At 50.0% G+C, this 14,180-nt stretch overlaps 1 protein-coding gene across 4 annotated transcripts in view; it reads left to right on the top strand.

The window, feature by feature from the left end:
* The window catches only part of MYO18B (myosin XVIIIB), a 232,385-nt gene that overhangs the window by 165,671 nt on the left and 52,534 nt on the right, over positions 1-14,180 (top strand). For all 4 annotated transcript variants that reach the window (XM_027566459.1, XM_027566456.1, XM_027566457.1 and 1 more), the window contains one exon: positions 2,413-2,598. In XM_027566459.1, the coding sequence (XP_027422260.1) occupies positions 2,413-2,598 (186 nt within the window). The remainder of the gene's footprint in view (positions 1-2,412; positions 2,599-14,180) is intronic.

The raw sequence follows: 14,180 nt of genomic DNA, 5'->3' as shown, positions 1-14,180 counted from the left end.
CTGGTCCCATCACTTCATGGGAAATAGATGGGGAAACAGTAGAAACAGTATCAGACTTTATTTTTTGGGGCTCCAAAATCACTGCAGATGGTGATTGCAGCCATGAAATTAAAAGATGCTTACTCCTTGGAAGGAAAATTATGACCAACCTAGATAGCATGTTCAAAAGCAGAGACATTACTTTGCCAACAAAGCTCCATGTAGTCAAGGCTATGGTTTTTCCAGTAGTCATGTATGGATGTGAGAGTTGGACTGTGAAGAAAGCTGAGCGCTGAAGAATGGATGCTTTTGAACTGTGGTGTTGGAGAAGACTCTTGAGAGTCCCTTGGACTGCAGGGAGATCCAACCAGTCCATTCTAAAGGAGATCGGTACTGGGTGTTCTTTGGAAGGAATGATGCTAAAGCTGAAACTCCAGTACTTTGGCCACCTCATGCGAAGAGTTGACTCATTGGAAAAGACTCTGATGCTAGGAGGGATTGGGGGCAGGAGGAGAAGGGGATGACAGAGGATGAGATGGCTGGATGGCATCACTGACTTGATGGACGTGAGTCTGAGTGAACTCTGGGAGTTGGTGATGGACAGGGAGGCCTGGCGTGCTGCGATTCATGGGGTCGCAAAGAGTCGGACATGACTGAGTGACTGAACTGAACTGAAACACCCATAATAAGGAGAGAGGTCTGTGAGGTTTGGAGGATGGAAGTCTTTTCAGGCTAGGGAGTCAGGGACGTTTCCAGGACTTGGATGGGCAGCGGTGGGATTCAGTGACTGTCTTCACTGTTAGCTCTGTACACTAACAGCATGGGACGTTTACAGAGGCCATCACCACTGCCAGAACCTTCTACATCAGCTGCTCCACTTGATGTCCATCATAGCCCCTGGGGCAGGTGGGAGAGAATGAGAAGATGGCCCCCGGAAAGGTCGAGTCAGTAAAGATAAAGCAGGTAGCATCAGGGATCAGAGAAGCCTGACTCCTGACCTTTGCTCTGCTCTGGTCTCACGTTCTCATCTCCCTGTGGCCAGCTGGCTCACCCACAGGGTGACCGTGTGTTTGGTCAGTGGAAGGCTACTCTTCTCGCTCTGAAACATTTTCTCCTGACCTTCTGTTGGGCATCTGATCTCTAGGAAAGCTGCTCTGGATGAAGACCAGAGAAAAACTGTCTGCCTTGACCCTCCATGGTTCTTGGAATTGCTCACGGGATCCCTCAGGGCATAATTGTCTCTGCAGATCTCCATGGAACTCTGATCTATGATATTTTAAATGACTAAATAGGTAATATTGAGCTGCATCACATATAATTTTTTGCTTGATTCTAGCAGCAGCAGAGGAAAAAAACCATGGCAGAATAACTTGAAACGGCAGGTTCTGTCTCCAGATTCACCTTTGCTCTGATGTCACTGTTGGAATTTAGCAGAGCCCCGGGTCCTGGAGATAGGTACCTTGGGGACACAGTTTGGGCACTCCTCTTATGACCCTCCTGTTGCCCTTTGAAACTGTTGCTAACTCCAGTTGAATGGGAAAAGAGGAAACGAGTTGTGAAGCTTTTCTTTCAGACCATCATTCAGTCTCTGATCTGGAAAGGGGCTCAGAATCCTTAGCAGGGACCTAAAATCTTCACGCAGGCTCCATTTTATGTCAGCACTCGAGTATTTGCGCACCAGAATCGATTGGTTCCAGACTTGTTGGCCATGAATTTTGCAGCCCCCACTGTTGAGTTAAGGTCTTCAGTGATGCCCACAGCTCTTTTCTCTCTCTTCATAGTTTCATCGTGTCCTTCTGGCTTTTCCACACACATAAAAAAAGAAGACTGCCATAAAGTATGAGAGCTGAGGCTCATGGGAGATGACTTGCTCAAACCTCCTTGTTTTACAAATCGGGAAACAGTAACCCACCTTGGGGAAGGGGTTTGGACCCACCTCTCCCTCTCCTCCCTGCCTGATGTCTTCTCCATGGCACCACTCCACCTTCCAAACCTTCAGCTGCATGAAGGCTGCTATAAATATTAATTCCCAGCCCTTACCCAGCACACAGGATGTGCTGGGTACTGAGCCGAGCCTTCTGTATAACTTAATGTGTTCAACTCTCACAGCATCCCTGAGACATAGGTACAGGCACTCCTGCCTCTCAGAAGGTTAATTACCTGCCCAGGGTCACAGCTAGGAGGATAGGTGGAGGTAGGATTTGAACCCAGAACGTAAATTCGGCGTCAGTCACTATGTACACTGCCTTCCAGAGTAACAGCTCTCATTTTCTACGTTTCCTTCATTTTTGTACCAGAAATCGTGGTTATTACACTAGTTACTTCATTAAAACGCAGAGACTCAGCAGAGGGTTTCTGTTCCTGGAGCCCCCGGGTGTCGGGCCCCAGACCTCTAACTCCAGGCTGGGCGTGTGCTCTCTGCCCGGGCTCCAGGTGCTGGTGATCCGGCTTCGGGACAGCCTGATCAAGATGGGCGAGGAGCTCTCGCAGGCGGCCGCGGCGGAGTCCCAGCAGCGGGAGAACAGCCAGTACTACCAGCGGCGCCTGGAGGAGCTTAAGGCAGACATGGAAGAGCTGGTGCAGCGGGAGGCCGAGGCCAGCCGGCGGTGCATGGAGCTGGTGAGTGCGGTCCTGGGACCGAGGTTCAGGAGGGGAGCCCTCCTCATTGCTGAGAAAGGGCCTCAGGCGCAGGCCTCTGGGGACGTGGTGTAAACCCGAAGCAGGGAAGAAACTGGAAGGGGATGGGCTGCGAGCCGACCCTGCCATTGGCCCCAAACTCCGGGGGCGTGTCCAGAGTGAGCCAGTGCCGTTCACTCCTGCAGGATGGCGTCCAGCTACCTTTGCGTCTCAGGCTCCGAACTTTTGTCTTCCTGCCTCACACTTTCTCCTCCAGAGGCAGGGCAGCCTTGTGCAAACAGGAGAGACTCAGCATTTATTAAATTTCTCTCTTGCATACTCCTAAGACCCATAATACCGTGTAATCGTCATGTAGTCGTTATAACCATGCCAAGTCAGAATTATTATCCCCCTTTACAGATGAGGAAACTGAGGCTTGACAGAGCAGACTTGTCCAGGTCATACCTATTAAGCATGAGAGCTCTTCCTGGGCTGTTAACAACCACCACAAAGATAAAAGACAAAAGCAATTGTGCTAAACCCACCACTTACTAAACACTGGCCAGGTGCCGGGTTCTGAGTTAATCCTTTCTCATTTAAATCTCCGTGACAAGCCTGTGAGGCAGGTACTGATCTTATTGCCATTTTCAGATGGGAAAACCGAGGCCCAGGGACACACACGTGTCAAACTGAGGCCCAGAGTGGTACATTCACTTGCTCAAGGCCACACACAAGTAAGACATTAAACTCAGTTCTGCCCAGCTCTGCAGTCTCTGCCTTTATTCACTGAGCCATGCCTGTCCCCTGCTGTGGCTCAGGCTACATTTTAAATTGCATTTCCTTCCCAATGGGAAGGTTTCTCTATAGTCGATTATATTTTCACGAGGACAGATTCCTGCAGGGATCACAGAGCACCTGAGACAGCCTGCTCCTCCTCTCCCTCAGGAGCCCAGCTGTCCCCTAGCCTCCAGGTTTCCACTTGCGTGGCCTGGGAGGCACCCGGCACCCCCTTGGCCCGCCACCACGCACCTCGTCACAACCCGTATCGTGCTGTAGTTCGGCCCAGAGGGCTCTAAATCACCGTCATTATCTCCTTCCTTCCTGGTCCACTCTGGTTCTGTGACAGGTCTCACCACCTTGTCCTCCTGCAGCAAGTATATTTCTCGGGCCACTGCCTCCCGCGGCCGGTGTCACTCCCATCAGCTCTGCCCTTGACAGGCCAGCAGCCCGCCTGTCGTGTGGGGAGGCAAGGCTCCACACAGAGACCCAGGTTCCCAGACAGAATCCGAGCCCTGTGGCTGGCAGCTCCTCCACTCCACCTCGCCCCCAGTGGCCCCAGGAGGGAGTGAGGCTCTTTCTTCCCACTGACAGGCTACCTTCCTCATTGACCAGCCCTGCTTCTCATGCAGCCCAGCTCCCCTCCTGCCAGCTCTGGCCGGACTCAGACAGCATCCCGGCCTTTCTCCTCTGATGTCTTTGTTAACTGGCCACACACCCAGGCTTTCCCGTCACATCAGGTGGTGGTTTTCCTCCTCTCCCCTCTGCTCTTTTTCTCTTTCCCTCTCTGTCCTCTCCTCTCCCTTCTGCTCTTCTTAACTTCCCTCTCCGCACTCCCATTCCCAGGAACATGGCTCGCATTTCCAGGGACATCATATACTTAAGATCTATAACGGCCCTAAAAGATGGCAAAGGCTACAGTGCAACCCCCATAGACAGATCAAAACTCTAAAGCACAAAGCTTGCACATTTGCTGCTTAGACCTGCATTTTCTCTGTTTTCTTATTTCAAGATTCTGGATAAGCTTACCAAGGCTGAACTGTCCTTTTTATTTTGTTGTCTCTGGGGGTGGGTGGTGTATTAGTTTTCTAGGGCTGCCTTGGAAATTTACTCCAAACTGGGGGGTTTATTTGTTTATTTATTTAATATAAATTTATTTATTTTAGTTGGAGGCTAATTACTTTACAATACTGTATTGGTTTTGCCATACACTGACATGAATCCGCCATGGGTGTACACGTGTTCCCCATCCTGAGCCCCCTCCACTGCCTCCCCATCCATATTTGTTTGACTGCACTGGATCCTAGTTGCAGCTCCCAGGATCTTTGATCTTTGTTGCGGCATGCGGGGTCTAGTTCCCTGACTAGGGATTGAACCTGGGCCCCCTGCGTAGGGAATGCAGACTCTTAGCCACTGGACCACCAGGGAAGTCCTAAGTGGGTGCTTTAAAACGAGAGCAGTTTATCCTCTCACAGTTCTGAGGCCAAAGTCTGAGATCAGAATACTGGCAGGTCCACGCTCCCTTTATGGCTCCAGGGTAGAGTTCCTGTTTGCCCTTCCAAATTCTGGTGGTTCTTGGCGTAAGGCTGGGTCACTCCAGCCTCTGCCTCTGTCTTCACGTGGTCCTCCTCCTGTGCGTGTGTGTCTCACATGCCCTTCGACCTTTTCTTCTAAGGCCACCTGTAACTGGATTTCGGGCCCACTCTAAATCCAATCTGATTTCATCTCAGGTCTTTACCTTAGTTATATCTGTAAACACCCTTTTCCCACATAAGGCCGTGTTGACAGGTTCTGGGAGGAGGTAACTCTCAGGGGGCCCCCCTTCCAGCCCCTCCGGAGGGAGGGTGCGTTGCTGTACAGCCGGCTGTTGCTGCAATGCTTCTGTGGGGGCAGGGCGCACAGGGACAGCATCAGCCACAGGCCTGTCCTAATAGGGGATGTCCCCAGCTCACCAACCCACCTGCCTTCTTACAGGCACCTTGCCTTTGAGCCCCAGGATAGATATTTCCACTGGGGGAGGAGACGATGTCATATTTCCTCATGTCCTCATTTATCCATTTACTGAACACCGGCTCTGGGCATGGCACGCAGATGGCATTGGAGAGGAGGGACAGGGAATCAGACGGTACTTGCTTTTTGTAGAAGCTGACAGTGTGGGCAGAGCACTGCTGGTGGGAGAGTTGGGTGAGGGGAGTTCTCAGGGGAGCCCTGTTGCCGAGGCCCCCCCCCACCGTTGGCGTGGCGTCCTGGCACTCTGCCAGGTGTCCAGGAGATGGCATCTCACCTTTCGGGCTGTGCCACCAGTCTGCCTTCTTCCCTTCCTCCCCATAAGACAAGGGTGGCTGCTCTGTGCTGCGTGTTCTTGAGAGACTTCACCTGCGAGGCATGCAGGGTTCTGGCTCTTTCATTCTTTGAGTTGATATATATCCCTAGTTTTTACTCCAGGCCAAACCCAGGGCTGGATGTTGGGGACCAGCAGGGAACAAGATGGACCCTCACCCCCAAGAGCATATACCACAGGGAGAAACACCACCAAGGCTGCTACTTGTCTATTTCCTATGTTTCTCTGTGGTGGTGGCTCCAAACTTTCACGGGAAAACAAAGGATCCGTGTGCTGGTATCTGGAGGGTCTTAGAAGGCCAGTTGGCATCATGCTCCTGCTCACAAGTCATTTTCTGTGAGTAACCATTGCCTCTCCTGTTTTTAAAGTTCAAATCTCCCTGAGAGGGATGGTGAATTTCTGAACTCCCTGAGCCAAGCATTCATTCATTTGTTCCCTGAACACACATTGATTGGGTCACTCTGGGCTTTGGCTCTTTGCAGATGTCATCTTTTTAAAACAAAAAAGTGTATGTATTTGGTGCCTGCCAGATCTCTGTTGCGATGCACAGGACCTTTAGTTGAGGCAAGCAAAGTCTTAGTTGCAGCAGGTGGGATCTAGTTCCCTGACCAGGGATCAAACCCTGCCCCCCCGCTGCATTGCAGCTGCAGAGTCTTAGTCACTGCACTGCCAGGGAAGTCCCAGATGTCACCTTCTTTCATGCTTCCATCACCCCAGCAGGTGTGGACATGCAGTGCAACCCCAGGGCCGCACAGTCAGGTGGCAGAGCTGGGGTCAGCTTCCCTGCGTGTCCAGCTCAAAGCTCTCACTGGGACAGCACGCTGCCCTCCCAACCCACCCCTGCTGAGAGATGGTCTCTCTGCTGCAGGAGACCCCACAAAGGAACCCGCATCCTGGGCTGCGGCGAGAAGCGGGAAGGATGTTGATGGCTCTGCCCTCGCGTTCCTTCCCGCCTGTCCCAGCCTGTCCCATTTGTCACTGCCAGTGTTGGTTTAAAGGGCCGTGTGTTGTTTCGTGTGAATGATTTACACCCTTGGCCGGTGCACCGGCACGTCCAGATCAGGATCAATTACCCCGCCAATGGAAGTTCTCGTCCCAGAAAAAAGAAAAATGAGGTTTTGCCATTAATTTTCGTAAATGTACTATTCCTGGCGACTCCAGGAACCATTATGGAAAAAAGAATATTCTGGCTCTAAATCATTCAAGTCCCTTTGTCATTGGGGCGGCGAGACAGCTCATCTGTGGATTTATGTCCTGTTGTTTTTCCATAGTTAACAGAGCTTGGGTGAAACCACCTCAGCCCCAGGACAGTGTAGCCAAGGGAGGTCAAGGGCAACCGAAAGAACTGAGGGTGACTGGAAGGCCGGGCCTCTGCTGGCTTCTGGCCAGACGCACCGGCTTTGAAGGCTGTGCCTGTTGGGTTTACCCTTCACTGCTTGGGTCTGACTCTGTTAGTCTTAACTTTCCCTTGAGCCTCGGGCTCTTTTACAAGCTGGCGCCTTTGCTCACTCTTAGCTCGTCCCCCAGTGACCCAAGCTAGAAATCACAATGGCTCTTCTCTCTCCGGCTCACACAGATTAATGGCCACGCCTGCTGATTTTATCCTGTTGAGGTAGTCTTCAAATCCACCCACTCATGTTTCAACCCCGTGTCCTCTGTCTTTATTTTAATCTGCAGCTCCCTGGACTAGCCCTGTTACAGTTACCTTGTATCTTGGCTCCCCACTGTTCCTGTATGCTTGCTCCTCCCTGCAGATCCTTCTAGAAGGGGCACATCTTTACTGTGTTACTCTCCTGCTAAGAAATCTTCCATGGCTCTCCTCCACCGCCTTCAGAACAGAGCCCCAGCTTCTCCCTAGAGGCCGAGCCTCTGTAGGTTTCCCTGCCTTTGGTTGTCCGCCTCTTATCACCTCGCGTGATCTAGTCGCGCGTGAAGGCCCGGCACTCCTGCCCCTATGTCAGGTTATCTCTTGACTCATCACCTTTGTTCTCGTGCATCCCTCTGCCTGCCTCCTCAACCTTTCAGATTCCGATCAGGGCTCACTGCCAGGAAGCCCTCATGGTTATGTAACTCCTCTGTGTTCCCACATGGCCTTGTGTTCACCCCATTTACGTAGGTTATTATGATTGCCTGTGTTCTTGTCTTCCTAGACTGGGAGTCTCTAAGATAAGGGGTGGGTTTATTCAACTGTTGGTCTCCAGTTCAGGGTCAGGCACAGGATAGATCCTCAGAAATTGTTTGCTGAGTGGTTTCCACAGCATTTTGAAGTTTTACCTTTTAAGAGAACAGCTCAAAAATTATCTTAAAAGTTGGAACTTTCAGATCAACACACTTTGGTTTGCGTCCTGCTACACGGCTGTGCCATCTCCCTGATGTTCTGGGAGGTGCGGACATGGATGGACCAGGGCCTATGCTTCTGGAGTTCTCAGGATCCAGAGGAGATTCATGTGTCTCTGAATATTTCTGATACAGGCTGGGATATGCAAGCGAAAAAGAGGAAGTGGTTTGGTAGAACCGGAAGACCTGGAGAAGTTTGCCTAGAGGATGTACCATCTGAACATCTTAAATGATGAATCAGAGTAGGCTGGAAGCTTTGGGGTGCTGTGTATAGTTGCTCAGTCATGTCCAACATGTTGCAGCCCCATGGACTATAGCCCGCCAGGCACCTCTGTCCATGGGGATTCCCCAGGCAAGAATACTGGAGTGGCTTGCCATGCCCTCCTCCAGAGGATCCTCCTGACCAGTTCTCACTGGTCTGGCTGTGGACATGGAGTCTCTCCTCTCTCATTTCCTCACACAGTTGTTCTGGCTCATCTTGGGGAGGAGGATCTGCATTAGTTTCTCAGAGCTGCCATAACGGATTACCAAAAACTGGTTGTTTTAAGACAGAGATTTGTCCTTGCGTGGTCCCAGGGGCCGGAAGTCTGAGAGCAAGGTGTCAGCATGCCCACTCCCTCCGCAGGCTCCGGGGGAGGTTCTTTCCTTCTTCAAGCTTCTGGGGGCTCCAGGTGTTCCATCTCACTCCCCATCGTCACATGGTCTTCGTCTCTTCCCCGTCTCTGTGTCCTGTCTTCTCCTAAGGACACTGGGCCTCCGATTTAAAGCTCCCCTAATCCAGTATGACCTTGTCTTAACCACATCTGCAAAGACCCTATTTCCAAGAAGGTTATAGTCTCAGGTTCCAAGTGGATATGATTTTTGGAGAGGACACCTCAGCTCACTATAGGGTGGTGGAAAGATCACTGGACTCGAAGTATGAGACTGCAGTGGCTAAGTGAACACTGCAGAACCTCAGTTTCCCCTTCTGTAAAATGGGAGCAAGATACAGCTGATCTCATTGGGTGGCTGTGAGGATGAACCGAGATGGTGTGTGGAGAAGTGCCCAATAATAGCACACAGTAGGCACTGAATAGATGCTACTGTGTTTTCTTTCTCCTTTCTTTTCACTCCTGTGATGACTCTGTCTTCGTCCACTCAGACAACATCCTAAGCCCACCAGCTCCGTGTGTGCATCCCGCCCTGCACCCATGATGGCTGGGGGCCATGTTGATGAGAGCTAGGACTTTGCAGCTCACTGTGTGCTGGGCACTGGGGTAAGGGCTTTACCCGAGACCTGTCCTTTAAGCCTCACCCTTGGAGGCCATTGTCCCTCTTTTACCAATAAAGAAACCAAGATCAGAGAACTGGAGCAACCGCTCCAAGGCCTACACCCCAGTCAACTGGCGGAGATAGAATCTGGACACAGGGCTGCACTGGCTCAAACCCATTCTCTTCTTTGGAAGATTTAGACACATGCTATTTAATCATTCAAGTACATGTTTTGCAAGTGCGTTATAAAAATGAATATTGCTTTTGATTCTGTAATCTAGGGTTTCTCAGTCTTGACATTACTGACATTTTGGGTCAAATAACTGTCTGATATGCTGGCTGTCCTGTGCCTTGTTGGGTATTTAGCAGCATGCCTGGCCTCTGCCCAGCACATGCAAGTAGCCCCACCTCAGGTCATCACAAAAATATCTCCAGACCTTGCCAGCTGTCCCCTGGGGAACAGAGTCACTCTGTTAATAATCACTGCTCTAATCCCAGCCTCCCAGAAACCCGAAGTAACGCCTACAGTACTGTCCACTGTATGTGTATGTGTCTATGTGTGTTAGTCACTCAGTTGTGTCTGACTCTTTGCAACCCAGTGGACTAGCCCGCCAGGCTCCTCTGTCTATGGGACTCTCCAGGCAAGAATACTGGATTGGGTTGTCATGCCCTTCTCCAGGGGAATCTTCCCAACCCAGGGATCAAACCCAGGTTTGCTGCATTGCAGGCAGACTCTTTACCAGCTGAGCCACCAGGGAAGCCCCCCTCATTTGACAGATGATCAAACTGAGACTCAGGGCAGCCTGTGGGGAGTGGCCTGTACCCCAGGTCACAGAAGAACTGCAGTGGGATCCCAAGGGTGGGAGGAGGAGGCAGCCTAACCCCAAACTCAAAGGGAAAAGGCAGAAGCACTGCCAGCAGACCCAGTCCTAACCTTCCCGAGGCCCAGAGGCGACTTCACAGCGGGGCCTAATTCAGAGTGGAATGGGAGGCCTGGCTGCAGACTATGTGCTTTTAATAACGTTTAAATAAAACATGGGAGCATGGGTGTGATCTCCACACTGAGCCTGGCTCGTCAGCAGCCCAGGGAGAGTCATAAATAGTTAATAGACAACCACTTACGGCTCTACTTCTGTTAAACCCGACATCAATTATATATGGTTCGTGAATTATGTATCTGGTGTTACTTTGGGGTATATTTTCCACCTTTGGGGGAAAAGAATGAAAAGAATGTGAGACCTAACAGAGAAGGGATGGCTCTCTTCCATATTGGTGAATCTCCCTCTGAGGGGGGAGCCTCACGTGGATGCAGTGGGGAGGTTCCAGCGAACTTAGACCTGGGGAGACTCAGATCACAGGAGGAGAGCTGGGGCTGTGGTGTGCCGCCTCACGTTAACACCGGGCTCTCCGGGGTAGGTGGAGTCCCAGCTTGTAGTGTTTTCCAACCTCTCTGATGTAAATCCTCCCCCCGGGGCTGGTGCCCAGCCAACAGTGTGCCGTCATGGAGTGCGGCGTTGGGAGGCCTTGCAGAGCAGCCCTGTTATGTGGTGTCTTCACCAGACGGGTGTGATAGACATGAACAGCCGCAGAAGCTCTCCAGATGCCCTGCATTGGCGGGTGGGTTCTTAACCACTACGCCACCAGGAAGAGTCTCGCCTTTGCTTTCAACGTGATTTATTTAATTACTTGTAAGTTGATATTATTCAACTTTTAATAATACATAGCTGTATAACAGCTGGCTCACAGAATTCCTGAAAATTCAGGCATCAATTCTTGCCAGCCAGTAAGGAACTAGTTCTAGCACATCGCAGGCTTGGCATCTCCTTGGGGTGGGGTCACCCTGCCCTGAGAATACAAGGAGCAGAAGTGGGGAGGCTCTTAAATCACATCTCACCGCTTGCTGACTGCCTTTTTTTTTTTTTTTTAAAGCCAGATTACACCAGTCTGAGAGCTCTGTCCTCTTGAGAACGTTCTTTCACCTCATGTATGAAAGGGGTGTGATCAGATTGACTCAGAAAGACTGAAGCGAGTAATCCACGCCACGCTTCTCGCTCTGCCTGCCACATAACTGCCCCTCCGGCATGCTGGCTGCTCTGTCTTCCCCTCTAGTTCCCTTCTTCCTGTCTTCTGAGATTCTGGCTGAAGGTGCTAAGGGCTTCAGGAAGCCCAAAGCCAGATTCTGTGTAGTTTTCATGTTCGCTTTTGCTTTGTTTTGGTTTGAAGCCACCCAAACACCCACGTTTCCAAACTCTAGGTCAGATCACAGCTCCCCCTCCCACCAGCTACACCCAGGGACATCCACCAAACCCAGAGTTAAGGGTTTGATTTTAGAAAGCTCTCAGTGTTTGTCTCCCACCAATGACTCTGAATTTCAGAGCATAAAGATGAATTATTTTGGCTGGGAACTGGAGTATTTAAAAAGGCATTCCACGTGGAGGGCATTTGGGGCCATGCTGCTGCTGCTGCTAAGTCGCTTCAGTCGTGTCTGACTCTGTGCGACCCCATAGATGGCAGCCCACCAGGCACCCCCGTCTCTGAGACTCTCCAGGCAAGAACACTGGAGTGGGTTGCCATTTCCTTCTCTAGTGCATGAAAATGAAAAGTGAAAGTGAAGTCGCTCAGTCGTGTCCGACTCTTCGCAACCCCATGGACTGCAGCCTACCAGGCTCCTCCATCCACGGGATTTTCCAGGCAAGAGTACTGGACTGGGGTGCCATTGCCTTCTCCCTTTGGAGCCATGAGCAGGGTGTAAATAACACCTTTTATAGCTCTCTTGACAGGGAGATAGCTCTCCTAATTACTGCCCCGTTATCTCAGCGTGATCCAAAACAACCTGACACATTTCCTAAACTCCCTGTTCGCGTGCCACGTCTCTGCCCACTAGGAACGGCCTCCCATATTCTCAGAGAACTGGCAGGGAAAACGTGGGCCTTTGTGTCACCCGGCCTGCCAGCACTGAGGGCCCCTCCTGCTTGTCTCCACATAGAGGTTTCTATACGAGAGAAACTTGTTCCTAAAAAGGACTTAGAACCTCGTGTCGCTAGCCCCAGATGTATTTCTGAAATGTGAATTTTCCTGAGCTCTCCTGATCCCAGGTGGTGAATGCACTTCAATTCAAGAGACGTTATCATCTAATGAAATGAGTTTCTTTGCATCTGCCTCTGAGATGAGATATCTAGATAATAAAATCTATTACGGGAAGCCTACCTAGGAGTAATTGGGTCTATTACTCCCTGACTTATGGCTTTGTTTCAGCATCAAAAACAGGCTCTCCAGTAATTAATCAGAATTTAAAGTTGCTAATACCAATTACACACAACGTGTGGAGTCTGGAGATGGCAAACTGAAGAGCAAATACTAATCTCGTCCCCAGAGACTTCAGCAGTTGAACTCTTGTCACTTTAGACTTGCTGGAAATTAGAATAACTTAACTCCCCAAAGTTAATTACTTTATAAAAGGTGAGGAGGCGGGAGATATTGGTTGAATGGTACAGGTGTATATTAAGTTATTAAAATAAATCCAATTGAAATTGTTTAGATGAGGTTAAGCCACACTTAATTGCATGTCAGAGAGGCTTGGGAAGGTCAGTCTTCACAACCAAAACAGCACAGTCACTGTCCCAGTTGAACATCTTCAGGAGATAGTGATCCCAGGGAGCCCCAGTCAGACTCTTACAGGAGACAGTGATCCCAGGGAGCCCCAGTCAGACTCTTACAGGAGACAGTGATCCCAGGGAGCCCCAGTCAGACTCTTACAGGAGATAGTGATCCCAGGGAGCTCCCAGTCAGACTCTTAATGTTTTAAATTCATTTCCAAACTATAATTTGGTTTGAAAGATAATTCATCTCTTTCTAGTGATTTCCTTTTTCTTCTTTGGCTGAACTGAAACAGCGAGAAAGTAGAAGGAGATCTCAGAACTTGAGGATAAAGCAAGCAGTGGTAAAGAAAAATTGGCTGATTTGGAATTGCAAGTGTAGATGAATAAAAATGGATGACTGAACTGGTCTAAGTTAGAGCTCTTTTGGTTTTAAGCGGGAGAAACAAACCTCAAATTGGCTTAAGCAAAAGGGAATTTATCACTTATTCTAATGAACTGGTCCTTTACAGAAAAAAAGAAATTTTGCTTACCTTTACCCTTGTACATGAAATTAAAAGATGCTTGATTCTTGGAAGAAAAAGTATGACCAACCTAGACAACATATTAAAAACCAGAGACATTACTTTGCCAATAAAGCTCCGTAGTCAAGGCTATGGTTTTTCCAGTAGTCATGTATGGATGTGAGAGTTGGACCATAAAGAAAGCTGAGTGCCGAAAGATCGATGCCTTTCAACTGTGATGTTGGAGAAGACTCTTGAGAGTCCCTTGGCCTGCTAGGAGATCCAACCAGTCCATCCTGAAGGAAATCAGTCCTGAAAATTCATTGGAAGGACTGATGCTGAAGCTGAAACTCCAGTACTTTGGCCACCTGATGTGAAGAACTGACTCACTGGAAAAGACCCTGATGCTGGGAAAGATTGAAGGCGGGAGGAGAAGGGGACGACAGAGGATAAGATGGTTAGTGGCATCACTGACTCAATGGGTATGAGTTTGAGCAAGCTCTGGGAGTTGGTGATGGACAGGGAGGCCTGGCATGCTGCAGTCCATGGGGTCGTAAAGAGTCAGACCCAACTGAGCAAATGAACTGAACCCTCAAACATGGCTTGGCACATACCAGGCATAAAAATAATCTTCCCTGGTGGCTCAGAGGGTAAAGTGTCTGTCTGTAATGCAGGAGACCTGGGTTTGATCCCTGGGTCGGGAAGATCCCCTGGAGAAGGAAATGGCAACCCACTCCAGTACTCTTGCCTGGAAAATCCGATGGATGGAGAAGCCTGGTA

The sequence above is a fragment of the Bos indicus x Bos taurus genome, chromosome 17, assembly GCF_003369695.1.
Source record: "Bos indicus x Bos taurus breed Angus x Brahman F1 hybrid chromosome 17, Bos_hybrid_MaternalHap_v2.0, whole genome shotgun sequence".
NCBI lineage: Eukaryota > Metazoa > Chordata > Mammalia > Artiodactyla > Bovidae > Bos > Bos indicus x Bos taurus.
The sequence above is the reverse complement of the archived record's forward strand: the minus strand, read 5'-3'. Positions and strand labels throughout refer to the sequence as shown.